Source organism: Mandrillus leucophaeus, unplaced genomic scaffold (genome assembly GCF_000951045.1).
Source record: "Mandrillus leucophaeus isolate KB7577 unplaced genomic scaffold, Mleu.le_1.0 Scaffold62, whole genome shotgun sequence".
In the NCBI taxonomy this organism is placed as follows: Eukaryota; Metazoa; Chordata; class Mammalia; order Primates; family Cercopithecidae; genus Mandrillus; species Mandrillus leucophaeus.
Window position 1 is genome coordinate 3,629,302 of NW_012106697.1, and position 21,360 is coordinate 3,650,661.

The 21,360-nt window shown below is 39.3% G+C and overlaps 1 protein-coding gene and 1 long non-coding RNA gene across 2 annotated transcripts in view; one reads left to right on the forward strand and one right to left on the reverse strand.

The window, feature by feature from the left end:
• Positions 1-21,360, forward strand: part of WWC2 (WW and C2 domain containing 2) — a 125,810-nt gene that overhangs the window by 39,286 nt on the left and 65,164 nt on the right. The window contains exons 4-8 of the mRNA XM_012000136.1: positions 7,422-7,501; positions 12,627-12,756; positions 15,620-15,766; positions 16,831-16,904; positions 20,660-20,902. Of these exons, the coding sequence (XP_011855526.1) occupies positions 7,422-7,501; positions 12,627-12,756; positions 15,620-15,766; positions 16,831-16,904; positions 20,660-20,902 (674 nt within the window). The remainder of the gene's footprint in view (positions 1-7,421; positions 7,502-12,626; positions 12,757-15,619; positions 15,767-16,830; positions 16,905-20,659; positions 20,903-21,360) is intronic.
• On the reverse strand, positions 862-7,860 carry LOC105553943. Its single transcript, XR_001008242.1, has 2 exons — positions 7,750-7,860; positions 862-1,155 (listed from the first exon to the last, which is right to left on the reverse strand). It is a non-coding gene; the product is annotated as an uncharacterized LOC105553943 (long non-coding RNA).

Below are 21,360 nucleotides of genomic sequence, written 5' to 3' on the forward strand. Positions count from 1 at the left end.
ACTGCACCCTCTGCCTCCCAGGTTCAAGTGATTCTCCTGCCTCAGCTTCCCGAATAGCTGGGATTACAGGTGCATGCCACCATGCCCAGCTAATTTTTGTATTTTTAGTAAAGATGGGGTTTTGCTATGTTGGTCAGGCTGGTCTCAAACTCCTGACCTCAAGCAGTCCCCCTCCTTGGCCTCCGAAAGTGCTGGGATTGTAGGCGTGATCCATTGTACCCAGCCATATTTTATTTATCCAGTCATCAGTTGGCACTTTTTGTCTATTATGGATAATGCTGCTGTGAACCTACATGTACAAGTGTTTGTATGGACATAGGTTTCCATTTCTCTTGGGTATATGCCTTGAAGCAGAATTGTTGGGTCATGTGGTAATTTACCGGTTCTTTTTTCTTTTTAAACTTTTTTATTTGAGAGAAGTCTCACTCTTGTCCCCTAGGTTTGAGTGCAATGACTTGATCTCAGCTCACTGCTACCTCTGCCTCCTGGGCTCAGACAATTCTCCTGCCTCTGCCTCCCAAGTAGCTGGGATTAAGGTGCCTGCCACCACGCCCGGCTAATTTTTGTATTTTTTAGTAGGGACGGGGTTTCACCATGTTGGCCGGGCTGGTCTCGAACTCCTGACCTCAGGTGATCCACTGACCTCGGCCTCCCAAAGTGCTAGGATTACAGGTGTGAGCCACCGCGCCCGGCCTTACTGGTTTAATTATTTGTGGAAATCTAGCATTGACCTTCTATATATTAAAATTTATCTGTTATTTGTATCGAGATAGTATTTTCATAAATGTTTTATGTAATTTTTCTCATTGGCTTTTGTTTTATTTCCTTTTTATTGTTGTTAAAAGATTTTTTAAAAATATGTTGTGTTTAGCCATCTTGTTTCTGACGACAAATTCCATTTATTAGCCATCATACATGGTTCTAGCAGCATCTGGGATTCTGCTTTCCTCTACGCTTTATGAAAGTTAAACAATGTTTTATTCTGAATTCTTTGACTGTCTCTCTGGAGTTGGCTTCTTATTTTCTTTGAAGGTGACTTCAGAGATGAGGTAGGTGATGAGGATTTTCAGTAAAGGTGGAAGTGGTAGTCAGGAGAAGGATTTCCAGAAGGAGCAAGTTGACAGTTGCCCTTTCTTGGCTTGCTTAAGGAGCTCCCTGCAAGACAATGGAGAAAATGGTGAAAAGGGAAGGTAGTCATTAGTAAAATACCATTTTGCTCGTTAGAGCTTTAATGTTGCAAGATTCACTTTTAGGGCAAACTTTTGAAACCTGTCTGTCTTGTGATCTTTCTAAGGTCTATAGGTTTCCAGAGTTTACTTTTCCTTCATTGCCATCTTCTTTCCCCTTCTTTTAAAATAAAACCTATGACTCTAGGATTATAAGAAGTGGTAGGAGGCTCTGTGATTTTCAGTTATACTTATCACGTTTAATCACAGGATCTTCCTGGTTTTCAGAAATAACTGAAATCAATGTAAAATATCAGTTGCTTTAGCGTAGTCAGTGTAGACAGTGGGAAATGTGCAGAAACCGTGGGCTCTTGCTTCCAATTTAGGACTCTGGGTTGTGAGATTTGGCTCCTTAGGAATAAAATTAGGTGGTTAGCTACAGCTGTAGTTAAGTTCAGTAATGTGAGAGAAAACACAGGCTCTGGGGATTGTGGACTTTTCATGTCTTCATTTCCAGTGGGATACAGGAATAATGACGTTTCTAAGGCAGAATAAGGGTCACAGTTTTTATTTAGGTCATTTTGCTTCAATTCTAGTTTCTTTTTACATGTATTATGCCATTAATAACAAAACTTTTTAAATTGTATTTTTAGAAGTTCTCCTGGGTTCTAGATAGACTGTGATAGCAGTGTAACCTTTAGCAGGTTACTTACCTTTCCTCTGTAGGTTCCAGGTTCTTTACCAATAAAATGAGAATGAAGACTGTATCTAGTAGAGTAGTTGGCGGATTGAAAATGGGTATTTTTATTTAGCACAGTGACTGGAATACATTAAAAGCACCTAGAAATTTAGCTGTCATTATTGCTTCCTAGCTGAGTCTACATTGTGCTAAGCTTGTAGGTCAGCATTAGCGTAATCTTCTAGTTATCATCTAAGGACATTAGTTTTTACATTCTGTGTCCTACATGTGAGGCTGCGTTAGAGAACAGAAGTGTGAAAACAGTGATCCTCCAGTAGCTAGAATGATGCCAAGTGGTTCAAAAGAAGAAAGGTTGTTGTTGAACTACTAATTAACACTATACCGATAAAACCAAAACAACCAGAAATAATCTCTAGTTGGAAATACTCATTTGACTTATGGGAGCAAACTTTTTGATAGTTCATAAAATACCATCTCGGTATTTGGGAGCTAAGAATCATTCTGGTTGTCCATTAAGAAGACTCCCCAGTATAATAAAAACAGTAGCATATAGCCAACTTTAGGTAAACTAAATAATGTGGGGAACAAAGAAAGCACAGGTTAGTTTCCTATGTGATTGTCACCCAACATAGAATAAAATTTCACTCATATCACCTAAACAGAGGAGAGTCCAAGTGTGTCAGGTCAACGTTTTTTGAATTTCAATTTTTATTGTAGTAATAACACTTAACATGAGATCTGCCCTCTTAACAGAATTTTTAAGTGTATACTATATTCAACTATAAAAACAATGTTGCACCGCAGAGTTCTAGACTAATTTTCATGTTGCATAACTGAAACTTTATTTCCTGTAGCAACTCTGCCTTTTCTGTACACCTCATCACCTGGCAACCACCATTTTGCTGCTGCTTCTATGAGCCTGTTTTAGATACTTTACATAAGTGGAATCATACAGTATTTGTCCCTCTGTGACTTGCTTATTTCACTTGCCATAATGTCCTCAAGGTTCATTCATATTGTCACATATTGCAGACTTTCCTTCTTTTTAAAGGCTGAATAATATTCCATTGTGTATACACACTATGTTTTTTTAATCCATTCATCTGTCAGTGGACTCTTAGATTATTTCTGTATCCTAGCTATTGTGAATCATGCTGCAGCGAACATGGGGGTACTAATAGCTCTTCAAGATAAAGAATGTCTTAAATAATTTTAAAAAAAATTTAAATTGGCCTATCATCATAATCCAAATGATTTTTTGTATAATATTTATCTCATGCAATCCAATGATTTTAAGACTTCTATTTTTTGTCAATAAGATACAGTAATTGTTTTAATTCATTATTTCTAAATGGGTTCAATATCACCATTGTTTTAATCGAATGTTTTCACTTGATTTTTGTATATGGAGAGAGATAGGGGTCTAGTTTCATTCTTCTGCATGTGGATATTTAGTTTTCCCAGCACCATTTACTGAAGGGACTGTCCTTTCCCCAATATGTGTTCTTGACACCATTGTCAAAAATGAGTTCACTGTAAATTTGTGGATTTGCTTCCTGGTTCTCTATATCTGTGTGTCTGTTTTTATGACAGTTGTGTGCTGTTTTGGTTACTATGCCTCTGTTGTATAATTTGGAAAAAAGAAAAACTTCAGCCGAATTAAATTTAAAGGAGTTTAATTGAGCAATGAACGATTTGTGACTCGGACAGCCCCCACATTCACAGCAGACTCACAGAGACTCCGGGAGTGCCTTGTGGTCAGAACAAATGTAAAGACAAAAAACGTACAGTGACGTACAGGAGTTGGAAGTGAGGTACAGCAACAGTGAGACTGGTTACAGCTTGGCATTTGCCTTATTTGAACACAGTTTGAACATTCAGCAGTCTGTGAGGGGTTGAAGTATGGCCACTGGGATTGGCCAACACTCAGTTATTGTTACAGGTATATACTGTTAGGTTTTCAATTTTGTCTGGCTATTAAGCGAGGTTACAGTTCATCCACGAGATCTCAATTATAGAAGTATGAAGTCCTTCTCAGGCCATATTTAGTTTGCTTTAACAATTTGAAGTCAGGTAATGTGAGTCTCTCAGTTTTGTTGTTTTTGCTCAGGATATCTTGGGTCTTTTTTGGTTCTATATAAATCTTAGGATTGTTTTTTCTGTATCTATGAAAGGATTTTGATATTTTGATAAGGACTGCATTGAATCTGTAGATTACTTGGGGTGGTATGGACATTTTAATAATACTGATTCGTCCAATCCATGAACATGGTCTGTCTGACCTTTGTGTGTCCTCTTCCATTTCTTTAATCAATGTTTTATAGCAGGGTTGTTCAATCTTTTGGCTTCCCTGGGCCACAGTGAAAGATTAAGAATTGTCTTGGGCTACACGTAAAATACACTAACATTAACAACAGCTGATAAGCTAAAAAATAAAAAATAAGAAAAGCAAATATCTTCATAATATTTTAAGAAAGTTTACGAACTTGGGCTGCATTCAAAGCTATCGTGGGTTGGGCAAGCTTGTTCTATAGTTTTCATTGTAGAAATCTTTCACTTCTTTGGTTAAGTTAATTCCTAGGTATTTTGTTTTATTTGTTGCTGTTGTAACAAACTGTATTTTCAAAGGTAAAGACAGGTTTTAGCTCAGATATATAAGTGCTATCAATTTTTGGACTGATTTTTTTTTTTTTCCCAAAAGATGAAAGTGTTGCTGTCTTTTTGGCAAAAAGCGCTTGAGAATGCTGTCCTAAATAGAAATACATGTAGAATGAGCTACTGATTGCTGTGGTTATTTTGATATGATATAGTTTAATATTAAAACTGAAATGTTTTTGTGATATACTGTGAATGAGCTCATTGCTGTTAATTCATATTACAACACCTTTAAAATCCAGTTCAGGTAGCCTTCTCAAGGAGTTCCACCCTCATCCCCAAACCATAAGTAATCCTTTCTTCCTTTGAGTTCCAGTAGCACTGTTTATAACTCTTTGTAGTTATAAATTGGGCCTTGAAACATAATTATTGTATTTATTTTCCCTAATATAAGTACATAAGGGCACAAACTGATAAACCTTCAGGTAAACTCAACAGATGCGTTATTGAATATCTGCTTTGTCCAAAGCAGTGTGCCTAAAGGTATGCAAACATGAGTATTCCACCGCTCCTGTCTTTGTCACGGTGTTCCTCATAGTGCCTGGTCTCTCTCTTGACATTGTTCTCCTGTATTCTAAGATGCCCTTTTTTTCCCTCTTACATCTCTTGCCACTACTTCACAGTGTATTTTGTCTCTACCTCTAGTAGATATGTGAATAATGGAGATGCCCAAGGCTTGCTCTTGAACGCTCTTCTCTTTTCAATACACACCCCCTTTAGGTAATCTTGTTTATTCTTATGCACCTAAAATATCATCTTTATGCCAATGACTCTAAATTATCTCTCTCTAGTCCAGACACTTTTGAACATCAAGTCTACATATTCTAGTTACCATTGAAGTCTCCTGGGCATCACAGAAATAAATGTCTTAAAGAAAATCCTTCCTGTTTTCTTTCACATTTTGTCCTGCTCTCCAGGAAAGCACCTTCATTCACCCAGCTGTCAAGCCAAAATCCTGATGTGATTTTGGTCACATGCTCTCCCCTACCCTCCACGTTGAGTCCATCACCAAGTCCTGTTGATTCTCCCTCTGAAGTATCTTCCTCCTCTGGCTCTTGCCCACATGCCAGCCCACAGTGCTGGCATGATGGACCCTTGCGGCACTTCTGGTCAGTCCCCACAGCGTTGTCACAGTAACTGTTTAAAATCATAAAGCAGGTCATGCTTTAATCTCCTTGATTCTCGTTCTTAGAGTAAGATTGAGAAATTCTCAATGTGGCATCTATGTATCAGTCCTTTTCCAGTTCCATCTTTTGCCACCCCCACTCTCTGTAATCCAGCCACGTGGCATTCTTTAAATTCCAGAGGTTGACTGAATACCCCCTCACCCCACTGTCCCTTTAGGGTTTTGCACAAGCTCTTCCTGTTGAGGACCCCTTCTACCAAGTGAGTCCCCACTAACCCTCTCAATTGAAACATTGTTTCTTCAGACAGTCTCCACCCAAAGCCCTCAGACTAAATGAGGTTCTGTTCTCTTGGCCTATCTAAGTATCCTGAACTTAGAGCACCTTTTGTAATTACTAAGATTTCTTTTGTTGGCTGATTATTTGCTCAATATATGGCTGCTCCATTGTCTGTAAGATCCTTGAGGGCAGGGATCATATCTGTTTTGTTCACACTCAGGCCCGGCACCGGACACATAGTAAAGAGTCAATACCTTTTTGTGGAATGAGTAAAATAAATCAACATAAAAGTTCAAAAGCACACTAAAATATTGCACAACAGAATGTGTTTAAAACTTAAGGCTCTGGCTGGGCACGGTGGCTCACGTCTGTAATCCCAGCACTTTGAGAGGCCGAAGCAGGTGGATCGCTCGGGCCCTGGAGTTCAAGACCAGCCTGGGCAACATGGTCAAACCCCGTCTCTACTAAAAACACAAAAACTAGCCAGGCGTTGTGGCAGGCGCATGTAATCCCAGCTACTCTGGAGGCTGAGGCACGAGAATTGCTTGAACCTGGGAGGCAGAAGTTGCAGTGAGCCGAGATCGCACCACTGCACTCCAGCCTGGGCGACAGAGCGAGACTCTGTCTCAAAAAAACAAACAAACAACAACAACAAAAAACTTAAGGCTCTAACTTAATACATGGAAGTAAGTTTCTAGCCCTCGTGTGAAGATCTTTATTAGTTTGTGACTAAACCAGGCACGTGCTGCTTTTGTGATCTGTCAAATTTTAGAATTGTTATTACCAAAGTATGTATTTGACAACAGGAAAAATATATTTTATCAGTTTGACAACAGATATTTATTGATCATCTGCTGTTTGCTTGGCATGGTTGTAGATCTCAGGATACAGCTGGGGGATTGCAGCTTACTTTCCCATGGAGGACAGACAGTGTACATGGAGAATTTCAGCTCCTGAAAAATACTCTGGTCTAAGTAAAACAGAGTCGTGGCAGGGACAGGGAGCTAGAGAAGTCCTATTTGAAAAGGTAACATTTCAGCTAGCATTGGAGGGACAGGGAGTCAACTGCTGGAGATCTGGGGAGAGCTTTCCAGGCAGAGGGAACTGCCGGGACATCCGAAGAATAGAGAGGTGGGCAGTGACACTTGTCACAGTGAGAACGAAAAACACACACTTTTATAGAGATGCCATGACTTGGAGTTCTTATTCTGCCCATTTTGGCTGGAGACAATGATGATGTCCAGCTCATAAGAATGTTGCTAAGCAAGGTAATGAAGGTAAATAGTAGTAATAATACACATCACTGATAGTTTTAAACATTATTCATATGCCTTCCACAGAATTTATGTGAAGGAGAAACTGGTAAAGTAAATGTTACTTTAACTAATGGCTTTGTTTATGTGTTTAATCGTTTACTAATTCATTATCTTTTAAAACAATAGGCTATGTGGCTAATTATTTGCAAACATTAATATTTGTGTTGATTTCTCTTTAAAGGTTAAAAAGCTAAAGAGAGAACTCTCACAGATGAAGCAAGAACTGCTCTATAAAGAACAAGGCTTTGAAACATTGCAGCAGTGAGTATGAAAATACTGAATCAACTTTAGAGTAGGCTTCCTAACTAACAAAGAAAATAGAAGTACAGATTACATAAGAGCTTTTCCAGAGAAACATAAAGTAAAAAGTTCAGAGCTCTACACCAAAAGAAAACCAAGCAATCAACTAACAGATACAAACTTGGGAAAGATCTATACACTTGAAAAGCTCCAAAGTTTTTATTAATCACTGGAGATCCAAAGAAACCAATGAAAAGCCTTTGTCTTACCTTGATCTCCTGGACCCTTGCTGGCCTCCTCTAAGATTGTGGTACCGAGCTAAGAGACTAGGCACAAGAAATTCCTCTCCACATTCGGCTGGGCTGACTCTACCTGACCCCTATGTGAGCCTGCAGCTGCCCTGGGCCCTCGGGTGGAGGCCTGTCTGTCTCTCTCTGTCAGCCCCAGGGATGACCTGGAGTCTAACCCTGACAGATGGCAGGGGAGTAAGAGCAAGTCAGGATTATCAGCAAAGGAGCGGGAGTGCGTACCTCACTTCCTGCCTTCCTCTACTTTTCCCGTTTGCTACTGAAGTCAGCTGGACCATTAGCAGAGCCCTAAGCTGGGCCAGGTTAAGTGGAAATGGAGGTGACAGAGGGTCACAGGATCAGGATATCCCTTCCCCATGCCTGGCCCCTGAAAGCCACTGTTCTCCCTGCTGCTGAGGCCCAGCCTGTCCAAACCATGACAGGCACACCTGAGACTTTCCAATCCTGCAGACTCTACTCCACAGGGTCTCTCATGGGAGAGAAACAGTCCGTGGTTTTCACAGCCACATGACCACATAGCGGAGGTTCAACTTCCCTCCTGCTTGGTGTCTCCAAGTGTGGTGCAGTATTTCTAGGGATGTCCCTGGTCAGTTTCCTGTTCAGGCAGGTTTCATGTTCTTCCTAGCATCTCCCTTGGTAGCACCTCAGGAATGCCAAGCTGGTCTCAGGTGCTGCCTCTTTGGAAAGTACCCAGCTGTGTTCCTTTTGCCTGTGGAATCTTACTTTGCCTTCTGCTCTTAGGAAATTTGGGATGCTCCAAGCAGCGAGGGGTGACCCCCTTTAAAGATCCTGTGTGTCACTGGCCAGACAAACAAACTGGTTGTTCTTGTTTGGGTGACTAGTCATGTCTTGGGATACCCGGACGCTGCTCTTGACCACCAGTCAGACGTATGACTAATTTCACATGTGCTGTTACCGCTCAGACTCCTTTTTTCCTGCTCACCACATATAATCATGACCCTGATATTCCTTCAGATGCTCCCATCCCAGTGGTTCTCAAACCTGACTGCATATTAGGATAATCTGGAGAGTGCTTAGAAAAATAATGTTTCTAGTCTCTATATCAGGTATATTTTATGAGATCCCAAGTGCTTCTGAAGTCCAGCCATGTTGTAAGAACCTCAGCTGGTTGCAGAGCTCCCCAAAAAACCGAGCAGAACTCGAATGACATGAGTGCGTTATTTAGTAATTGTTTATCAACATAAAGCAGGGCTTTGTGGTGGGGGTGGGGAGAAAAAACAGACTTTGAAGAGTGCCATGAAGTGTTTAGCCATATGTTCCACATTTTTAAGGCACATGAAATTATAACTCGCATCACCTTTTGGGATTAAAGGTTAGCCAAACTTGCTGTCTTTGTTGTATTGATGTAACAATGCTGTACTGTTTCAAAACAGTTTGCTTGCAAGCAATTTTTATAGGAATCTAAGGCATGTTTAAGAATCTGTCAATAACATTCCACAAGAAAACAATAGACATTTGTTGTAGAAATTCAGACATTCTCCGGCAATGATTCTAATCCCTTGAACCAAGAGCGGAAAGATATGGTATCTAACATCAGAGACCTCTCCTGTGTACCTTTACTATAGACCAAATGAAGCTGTTTTTATTCCAGTGTTAACCACCATACCACTAAAACGCTGAATGAGCAACAATCAAACCCAGCAGCCGGACTTTTTAAGAAACCACATTCTTGATACTATAAAGGGATTTATATTTGTGGCTATGACAGAAAATATATTTCAGGAAAAGATTTCAATAGAATCTTATTGTAGGCTTTTGTAGCTTTTATTTACAATAGAATGGAATATATTTGTTGAATCTGGAATTATAATGTAATTTAAACTTGAGCTTTCATTTTACTTGGTACAATAGTTTTATGCTGGGTAGACAAATACGGCATTGTTCTCTACGTTATTCATTTCAGTTTGCGGTCCCAGATTTGACTTTGGCATAAGCAGCGGTGTAGTATATGTGTAAGTGGATACCAGGAAGATGCCTATTTCCATTTGCTGCCTCCAGTGTGCATTCAGAATTGGAAAATAGACTAGTGATGAAACAGCAAGTCACAGGCATATACAGATTCTGTGAAAATTTGGTTCTCAGGGTATACACTTTCCAGAGAAGGAATGCAAATGAACATCTTTTCTCTTTCAGAAGAGACTAATATATTGAGTGAAAATGAGTTATAGGGCACACTCAAGTCAAGAACTTCCAAAAGAAATTTTAAGGAAAAAAAATGGCACTTCTCATATTAAGAACAAAAAGCATGATACTTTAAGTCAGCAAATGATGCTTCTATTTTGGTTAATTTTATGGCAAGTTAGTGTCAAAAGAGAAAAAGTGGGAAAAGAAAAGTAGAGGAGAAAAACAAGAAACAGTGAAATAAAGGAAAAAGGCAGCACGTAAAGTAGAGAAGTTCAAAGGAGGCAAAAGGAAATGAGCAAAAAGCATTCCACGATGAACGCTGAGCCGTGTTCTTCATATTTAGCATTCTGTTGAGCAGTGGACAGCCAAGAGATTTTCATGTGGTCAAAGCTCTATGAAATTTAAATTAGCGGCCTTGAACCAGTCCTGCTTTTATTTTTTAAATGTTAAGGTTTATTTCTGAAAACAGCTTACCTGCTTTTATTTTCACATGATAAAGTTTATATTTATTTCTGAATCAAAGATTTGTTTTATCATTAAATTCTGAAGACTTTACGCTAACAGGAAGAAATTGAGTTTTAGAAGTTCACTTTGACGCAATTTCAGATACCCCTATTACTACCTATTTTATGAAATCCCACATTTTAGTTTTTATTTTTAGTTAAGAAGTGCTACATTTGAAAATGCCAAAATGCTATATTTGGAAATATCATTTGTTTTAATAAGCGATTTCCTCAGCTAAGTTGGTGGATATAATACTTAAGAGAGTCAGAAATTCCATTGATAAATCTCTTCCCAAATGAATGGAATTAGCTGATATTCAAAGTACTTCACTAGTCCCATCAGATATTCTAAATGTGTTAGTCATAAGGGCCCCAGTTCTGAATCTGTCATTTTAGGATAGTTCCCCTACTAGCTAAGTGTCTGTGCAATTTGGAGTATAAATTTGCATCAACTTTCTCCCTTGGCTTCTTCATTTGGAAGAAGTGTCTAGGGGATCTTTAGGGGCTCTTCCCATTCTGAACACTGTGTGTCTGTGTGTGTGTGTGCGTGCGCATGTGCACGCACACGTGCATGTGTTTAATCTGTGATTTGATTGGTTGTACTTTATTATTAGATGATCTTATGATCAAGTTTATTTTATTTTCTTAGATTCTTAAGTCTTTAATTGCTTGTTGAGCAGCATAAGGTAGTGACTAAAACAGTACTTGGGGAAATACGTTATCTACAAACTGCACTTGTTTGAGTGGACTTTGTTTGGAAGAGTGATTAAGATGACATTGCTTTATCTTTTTCGGATTATACCTTTCATATTGCAAATAAGTATTAATTATTAAATGTTTTAAACCAAATGAGCTGAGAGTCTGTTTTCTCTGATTCAGTAGGTGTTGTTTCTCTGGAGACTCTGGATAAGACCAAAACTATGTCTAAGAACGTGTATAGAGTTGTTGGCTAGGGCAGAGGCATAGCCATATGTCCCACAAGGAGAACTCGTGCTGAATTCATAGTGAATCCCAGACAGCACAGGTCGCTGGGGAAGACCAGGAGAGTGATCATGAAGAGTACATGAAACTATTTTTTAAAAAAGAGTTAGGTAATTTTATTAGGCCCTTCAAACACAAAGAATTAGGTTACATGAAATCCTCCAGCCTAAAGTGACGATGTAAACTGTAAGGACACTTGGTAAGCAGCTCTGCAGGGATAATAAATTAGCTCATTGAAGAGCTGTTTATTCAATATGAGTTGAGAAATGGCTACTGCCCTTCTGCCATTTTCCTAAGTTTGAACTCATCCAGCAAGTCAAGCAATTTTATCTTGACTCATAACTTTCATAAAAGCAGAATAAATACTATATATTTTATATATATAGAGAGAGAGAGAGAGAAATAAGAAACTAACCACACAATCCAAACATTATAGGATACTCACTAATATAAATAATAATTTGTGTATTAACCATTTATTAAAGGCCTCACAAGCTGCAGGCCCTGTGCCAGGTTTTGCACAGACATTACAGCAAAACATTATGTAAAAGTAGGTGGCAGTTTACTTGCCTCTGTGTTCTTCTGCTAAAGCATTTGCCCATGTCTTTTACCTTTCTTGGGTGAAGATCAGAATCAGCACTTGATAAGATTTGGGTTCGGCCAGCAGTGGGATCATTCAAACAGGTTGAAGGCAAAAAGACATGCATTTATTTGAACCTGAAAGTGATTAGAAATGGACTGGGTTTGAAGTGAGGGATGGGAGAAATCTTAGCCGCCTGTGATTAAAAGAGAAAGGAGGGGCCGAGGCGTGCGGATCACAAGATCAGGAGTTCAAGCCTGGCCAACACGGTGAAACCCCATCATTGTCAAAAATACAAAAATTAGCCGGGCATCGTGGCAGGCGCCTATAATCTAGCTACTTGGGAGGCTGAGGCAGGAGAATTACTTGAACCCAGGAGGCGTAGGTTGCAGTGAGCCAAGATCGCACACTTGCACTCCTGCCTGGGCGACAGAACAAGACTTCATCTCAAAAAAAAAAAAAAAAAGAGAAATGAGGAGTAACCGCCTGAAAAGATGATTGCTGGTATATGAGAGTCAGAAGTGAAATAATCATCCAACTTAGACAATTCCGAAACCAATTCCTACTGTCTGTTTAACTTATATGCGATCATTCTTTGATACTTTTTCTTTCTTTTTCTCTTTTCACAGAATTGATAAAAAAATGTCTGGAGGCCAGAGCGGGTATGAACTCAGTGAAGCCAAAGCCATTCTAACAGAACTAAAATCTATCAGAAAAGCCATTAGCTCAGGAGAAAAAGAAAAACAAGATCTGATGCAGGTACATTGTAAAACATTTTGTTAAGCCAAACTTCTACCTTCTGAGGCCCCCAGAAACTCTTACTGGGGCAGAAGTGCTCCCTGAGAGTCTGGGTGACCCCTTCCACCCCAGCTGCATTTGTGCAGAATGGGCCCTGCGGAGATGGTTGCAGGCACAAAGGTAGCCTGCTGCCTTGGAGCAGAGCAGAGTGATTCCAAGTGACCGTACGCTTTGTTGTAAACAGCCTTTGGATGGCCTTTGAGATAGTGGGTGGCGGGGCCTGGAGCTCATGTAAGGAGATTAACATCTTGGTGCACCCTGAAACTCACTGAAAACTTCCTGTGGGACCCCAATAAGCAGAATTCTCAGCCCAGGATACACAAGGGATATGTCATTTGCCATCAGTAAGTAGAAGGCTTGCCTTTTGGGGATGAGACTATGTGAGGAGCTTAGAAAAGTTTTCCGACCCAGTTGATTCTGGGGTGCCAGCTGAGAGGTGGGGAGTGCTAACCCAGCTGGGGGATGCCTATACAGTTACCCTCGGAAAGCTGCGCATGGCCGTAGATCCCCTGACTAAACCCATTCACTTCTCAGCCTGTGGGTCTTCACTCCCAGTGATCCAGCAGCATGTGTAGAAAAAACAAAATAGCCATTAAGTGATCAGTATTCTGAATATCTATACTTATCAAATACAAGGGGGTGTCTCTTCCTCTCCTTCCGTCCATCCCGTAATTATCACAAACACTAAGAATTCTTATTTCATATATTTGGAGTTCTTACTTAGCTGAGGAATAATTCAGTCCGCATCTTTGTGAAAATGTTAGAGTCACTGATGATGTTTACATTCTCAATAGAACATCTACATTTAAATACCATATTTAACTACTTGATGTTGGTTTTCAAAATATGAGTTGAATATAGATAAATATTCTTGGATCCATATAATTTTGCATTACTTGCAAGAAGAAATCTAATAGAAAAGACAACAATAACAACAGCAAATACTTATAAATACTGACTTTGTGCCAGGCATTCTTCTAACTGCCTTGCATATAAGTAATTCCCTTGATCCTCACAACAGCCACTAAAGGTAGGCACTATTATTATTCTCGGCTTACAGACGAGGAAATTACAGCACAGAAAAATTAAAGTTTCTTTAAAGTCATACAGCTGGTAAGTAGCAAGACTGTGGTTTAAGCCCAGGCAGGCTGGGTTAATGTGGTTTTACCATATATATAACACGTGCAGGACTTCGCTGGTGTGTATTTTGGTTTTGTTCTGCAATTGTCTTGCTGATTAAGTCAGTAATTCCAGAAATGCATGTCATAGGTCCTTTAAAAAAAAAAAGTTAATAGAACTGGAGCAAATTTACATTGGAACCTTCTAATTCAACAATTTTAGGTCCTCTTTCATTTTTCCTATAAACTTTGGATTCATCTGCAGGCCCGATTAAATTAAAAGATTAGATTCCTTTTTAGTTACTAAAGTACATAGAATAATTAATTAGTAGATGCAGAGATTGACAATAGAGTTAGAAGGGACTTTCGATATCTTCTGTGACTTTCAAACCTCTTTGATCACAGTAAGAAATAGATTTTACATCAAAACCCAGTAACACACAATTGTGTGTACCTATAGATAAACAGGTGCACACACACACATACACACTCAAAATGAATTTCACAGAAATATGCGTACTCTTAATGCTGGTGATGTACTCCGATTTTCTTTTCTAGTATCTTCTATTTCTTTTAAAAAAAAATACTAGTAACAACCTGCTAAATTGATTGAATGTATTGCCATCACAGATAAGTTTGAAGAACACTGACTTTTTTTCACTGTATAGATGGAAAAATAGAAAAGACTTGCACAAGGTCACTAAAAGGTTTTTTTGTTCTTTTCTATATTATTTGATGTGACCATTTATGTTTTATCCTCATATATATATATATATATAGAGAGAGAGAGAGAGAGAGAGAGAGAGAATTAATATCCCTTTGGAAGAAAATAGAGAAAGTTAGGTAAAAAATTCCTGATCTCTGATATTTCTAATTCCTCCTAATCATGAAAATTTTAAATATCAGGATTAAATACAGGTTCTTTTGTTGATAATAATCATTTCTTATCATTTTATTAGTATTACTGTAGGGTTTCCATTTTACTGTTTTAAGTGATTCAGATTAGTCTTTCCTTTTCAATACTTTCACTTGTTCATATCCTCCCTCTGAAGTAAACACAGTATATTAAACCTGAGTGCCCCCAGCAGGCACATTTGCTTTTGATTATTCTCTTTACCAAGCCAAACATGTCGCCACAGGCAGTGCCATGCAGTAGACACACAGATGGGCTTGTTTGATGCCTGTGCCATTCATTAGCAACTTCTGAGCCTCAGTTTCCTAATCTCTAATGTTGATGTGAGCTAAATAATCTCTTGGGTCCTGTCCAGATGTACAATGGCATAATTGAAGAAGTCTTCAAAGTAGGAAATTCTCTTACTGTATCTAAAATGAGAGATTACATTATAGATACTGTGTTTCCAGAATTTCAGTTGCATAAAGTGAGTGGGTTCCTATTGAAATAGAGGCAACTTCTTAATGAAATTTTTAAAAATAAGACATGCATGTATTTTAAAGATACCATTCATAGGAAAATGCTATCTTGGGAAAGATAAGACAACTGGTTTAATACGATCTCGCTTCTGAAGTCACGTATGTAGGTGCAAAATTATATCCTACTATTATTTTTTCAATTATATAAAGTGGTAAGTACCTACTAAATAAAGTAGTTTTTTTTTTCCATTGAGATTATCTCTTTCCTTTTAATTTCACCTGGTAGGGAAGGTTTGCTCTCTTCATTTATGAAAAATTTTGTGTTTTCTGAACAGAGTCTTGCTAAGCTGCAGGAGCGGTTTCATTTGGATCAGAACATTGGCAGATCTGAGCCAGATTTGAGATCTAGTCCTGTGAGCTCTCATTTATCTCTCTCCAGACAGACCCTTGATGCCGGGTCACAAACAAGCATTTCCGGAGATGTAAGTTATCTGTGTTGAAGGGTTGGCCCAGTGTTGTCCTTGATGGGCCTTACTTGCAATATGGATGGTGAACTGGAACCAGAAGTGTATGTGACTTGGATTCTGGCTGTGTGCATTCAGTGTTTCAGTCTCATAAGATTAGTTTTAAAAATCATAGCCTCATCTTTTCTATCTAGGTGCCAAGCGTGTCAGGATTGGTCCATATGAATAGCTTTGTTCAAACTTTCTCATGCTATATTCCTTTAAAGACACATTGAAAGGCTAGAGGCTTGTGAGAATTTAACTTTTTCCTATTACGTTTAGAGTCTTGGAAATTTAGGTTCTTTCAAATAAACATTACGCCAATGAGAAACAGAAAAACATGCCTTTTAAGACTAATAAGAAAACTTGTTTTTGTAAATCTTAATTGATTATATTAAAATGTTTAATCTGTGATTTATATCTGCCATTTAAATATTTAATGTGGCTTGGCTATTGTTGACTATTTTACCTTCTCCATTTTGGGATGCCATTAGCAAGTATTTACTTCTCAATACATTCCCATTTATTTTCATATTCTTTTATGCTGCTTTGAAATATGTGAAATATGTGCTTTGAAATATGTGAAAGTAAAACAGAGATCAACAGTAGGGCTTACCTATTTGAAAATTAATTTTTGAACTTAGTTTATATTTTGTACAGTTGAAAGCTAAATGCTAGAAATTAGGCTCATAAAGGCAAAGAAATTAGTTCCAGTTCATAAATTTTATTGACCTGTACACCCTTCATAAACTCTAAGATACCAGACACATTTACCTTGGTATTTACAATATCAGGATATTTTTTATCTTGAATTTAACATGTAGAGAAAATAATGTTAGAGTCTTTGAAAAACAGATGAGCTTGAATTGAAAGAGATGTTTTGCCCCTACTGAGACAATAAAATAAGTGTCTTTTTAAATTGGTGTTTCCCAATTTCAGTACCATCTTCTTTAACTTTTCAATTACACATACTTCCTAGAAACAAAAGCAATTTACTTCATTCATTAGCAGAGTTAATTGACTTTTTTCCTTTTTTCCACTAGATTGGAGTGAGAAGTAGATCAAATTTAGCTGAAAAGGTCAGGCTAAGCCTACAGTATGAAGAAGCCAAAAGAAGGTAATGACAGAGAAGCTGTTTTGTGCATGGCTCAAACATTTCCTTTTCCAGAATTAATCTTTACTTCTGCGGTGACATCTGCTGGGCACTCCCCATACATTCTTACCAAGGCCACCCTTGGGTTTTTAGCGTGTAAGGGCTGCTTCCTCTCTGGTCTACCTTTTCTTCCCCCGGCTCTCCCCACCACCAAAGGCTAAAGAACAGGGAGAATTAATGAGAAGTGTGGAAATGAAATTGCCCCCTTCTCTTCTGAGAAAAAAGAAGCTTTGAGTTGGTACAATACTTAACTCTCAATTAAAAGTGAGACGATTGGTTGCTTTGATGGAAATATGATACGGTGGTTCAGGTATAGGACTAAATAGCTGTTGAGGAGTTCTAAGGCGAGTAAGTATGTTCCTTTGATTTGAAGGGAAGTCTTACTGCTAATGTCCTTGAAGGCGCTGAGGTGTCAGTTCCAATCGACTTACTTTAGGGAAAAGAAAGAGAGATTATTTCTCTCTTTTACATCATAAACTTTTCTTAATCCCTGTGCTATCTTTTTCTTACTTTGTGATTCTGCTGGAGTGAGACATAAGAAACTTCCATCTCAAAAAAAAACAAAAACAAAAAAAGAGACTTCACCATCCTTATCTAGTAGATAGACTCAAATATTTTTTATAAGATAGAACTCATTATTATGAGGGAAAGGATTATACTGATGCATTTGATTTCATTATTTTCCTCATAAGAGCTTTAAAATGCTATTGGGTTATTATTTAGGAGGACATTGAGAAAAACTGCATTGTCGTCCTGCAAGAAACAGGAATTTATCGTGTTTCTCCCCATGATCATGAAAAGCTCACCTGAGAACCAGATATTGAAGTATATTCCTTATTATTGGTGATGATTTAAAAGCAATTAGCCATAGTCCGTAGAGGTTATCTGGCTTTAACAAAGTAAAATAAATACACTATTCACCTCTATGTAACCTGTATTCTTAATATTACTTGGTTCCTCATTTCCTGAAAGAAAGCTAAACTTCATTCCACAAATTATTAACCATGTGAACCTGAACAAGTCACTTAGTCAATCTGAACAGCAATTTACTCAGCTAATTTTAATGCCTTTAAATTTTCTCTGGCAGATTCTAAATTTCTTCAGGTTAGGAAAAATGTTTAGGCTTTATTATCCCCTTCTCAGTGCCCAGATTAGTGCCTTCCCTTCAATAAGTATTGAGGATCAACTTCTGGTTTTGTGGCCCAGTGATGTGCCAGCTTTTGGTAGATAGTGCCTGTGGTCCTCTTGTTGTATGTCCACCTGGGCTGGGCTGTAGAAAAATCCATCATTTAGGTCTGCTTTTCTGAAAGAGAATGGCCATTACTCAGAAGCAGTCTTGGAGAAGTGGGCCTTATGCCCCTGCATTCTTTCGGGCTTGACTCTGCTTCCCATGGATCAACTTCAGCTTTCACCCCTCCTTTGACTTCTAAGTTAATTTTATCTGGAGCTCACATCGCATTTCTCTTCCTAGGTGCTTCTTCATATTCTGCTCCCCAAATTTGGCACATCCCTTCTAAAATAAAATTTAAGACCTGCCTAATGTCTGATCACACAAATAATAAACAGGCGGCTCTTTTTCCTGTATTCTGTTGTTGTTCTTGGTTCCGTTGGTTAATTCAATCACATCAAAACTTCAGACATTGGTTTTTCCCCACTTGGTTGCATTGCCATGCCATTTAGGGTTTTGTTTTAAAGTTACTAGTGATGCTGATGAGAAGGTGAATCTCAAGCGCTTATGCATATGTTGAAAATGCTTTTTCCCCCTCAATTCTGAATAAGTAAAGAGGCAGGCTGTGTTTCTCTGAAATCTGTTTTCTCCTCCAGCCCTTGTTTTATGTGCTTAATGAAGCTAATAATATCATGCTTATTTAGCATTTTGATGATTAATTTTCTAGTATGTTGAGACAGTTGTTTATGGTTTTGTGGTTAAAGCTGAAGAATAGCTGATGTTACATCTATCATAAGTGCAGACAGTGGGAGAAAATCAGAAGTACACTGCATACCCAGTGCCAGTCTAAGATGGCAATTTTATTTTTAATTAGAACAAGAAACTCATCACACAAAGGTATGGATCTACTTCCATCTTTGCTCTTGATTATGTTTTTCATTCACCTTTTCTCTTGCCTTCTACAAATTCTCCCATGAAAATGGGAAAAAATTATTTTTCTATTTTTCATATTCTGGCGTGTACTATAACAATATCCAAAGTAATCATCCAACATTTTTCTGTAGAAACATAAATTCCATGTGCAAACATCAGTGGAGTTCATAGTTCACTGAGCTCTTGTCCTTATGGTCCAAAGAACCATGTCCTGATTGTCTTCACAGTGCCACGTAGCAAGTTATTTGACTCGGGTGGTTAGGACATTCGTACTGAGTCAGGAGTAATGTTGACTCTACCAAGTGTGATGAAGCTCTCGACATAAGAGAAATCTGGGGTCAGGCAAAATTATGGAACCAGTGAGATTTGCCTTTGGTGCATTTCCTCCTCCTTCTCGTGTACCTGTCCGCATCACTTCAGCACCTGTTGTCGCTCCAGTGGTGTCACACCAGCTGCCTGTACTAGTGAAGGTCCACCGTATGCTGCCTGCAAATAGCTGTGTACAGAGGAACCACGGGGCTAGCACAATAATGTATAAAGTGTCGGTGCAGTGACTGCTCAGTAAATGGCTTGTACACCAGCCGGGGCACTGATGGGGAGGAGACTCACGTGCAACTTAAGGAGAATGTGAACGGGAGAAGGCCAAGCCCTGCCCCTTCTTTTTGGCGATGGGGGAGCCTTGATGGATCAACCCCTGACTCTCTCTCCCAGGGCCTTGCGCCCTCCGATGGGGGAGCCTTGATGGATCAACCCCTGACTCCCAGAGTCTTGCTCTGTCACCCAGGCAGGAGTGCAATGGCACAGTTATGGCTCACTGCAGCCTCAAACTCCTGGGCTCAAGTGATCTCACCTTAGCCTCCCGAGGAGCTGGGACCACAGGCACACACATCACCACACCTGGCTAATTTTTAAAATTAAAAAAATATTTTTGGTAGAGACAGGGTCTTGCTATGTTGCCCAGGCTGGTCTTGAACTCCTGGCCTCCCATGATCCTCCTGCTTGTTGGATTATGGGCATGAGCCACTGCATCGGCCCAACTGCTTTCATACCAGTTGGCCACACCACTGCTCTCTTTGATGCCCTCTCCTTCCCTGACTTACTAATGCCCTAGTCTCTGTCCATCCTGGCCTGGGGTTCCCATTTTACTAGCGGACAGCATCTAAACACATTGGAATAAAATGTATAGTGATGGCATCTCAGATATCATTCACCTCAGTTTTTTTAAAGGGAACCCCCCCACCCCAGTCTTCTTTCCTGTCACCTACACAGGCAGTCACATGTCAGGGCTGGCCTCTCTCGTGGCCCCCAGAGCACTCACCTTTTGAAGCCTCTGTGTACTTGGCCTTCACCCTTTTGTCAGATAACTGGGTGTGCTCACTCACATTTTAAAGAGGGGGGAAAGAAGTGAGTGACAGCTGAGTGTGGAGTCAGGCCCAGAGACTGGCGTGCAAGGCTGCTGCTCCCACTCCGGCCTCTCACCAGTAGACCACACCCCTTTCTGGTAAGGTCAAGTTAGGAAAATCTGGACAGCGTGTCAAACCCAAATTTGGCTTAGGCTGTGTTTACCTTTCTCGGGAGTTTTAAGTATGTGCATACCTCTTTTATCTTTTTTTTTCAGTATGGCCAACTTAAAAATTGAACTGTCAAAATTGGACAGTGAGGCCTGGCCTGGGGCACTGGATATTGAGAAGGAAAAACTGATGCTGATTAATGAAAAAGAAGAACTTTTGAAAGAGCTTCAGTTCGTCACCCCACAGAAACGTACCCAAGATGAATTGGAACGCCTAGAAGCCGAAAGGCAGCGGCTGGAGGAAGAGTTGCTGTCCGTGAGGGGAGCACCAAGCAGAGCCCTCGCCGAGAGGTTTGTTTTCCTTCGGGAAATACGGCAGCTTAACTCTTGTGGGAGTGGCTTAACTGGATACTATTTTCCCTGGGTTTGGAAATCTCAACTGCATCTGTTCTTAGCGGACTGAGAAACAGCACAAATGGACTTTCTGTAGAGCAGTAAAGCGCGCCATCCTAATGCCCCACAGGATAAGTTCTGTGTTTGTTAGGAACGTGCAAAACCTGTGACAGATGTTGAATAACTAAGGAATGCTTACATGAAACCAGGAATGTACATCATTGATGAAGTCTGATAACAATAGCTATAAACTATTGCACTCTGATAAGAAAAATTATCTAGACTGTTAGAGCCACTGAAGCATCCTATTCTGGGTTTTATTACTCACAAGAATGCAAAAGTTTATTCCTATTCATTTCACAAGGAAAAGACAGCTTCCTCCCTGTGATATCCTAACAGGTCAAAACGTACTCACT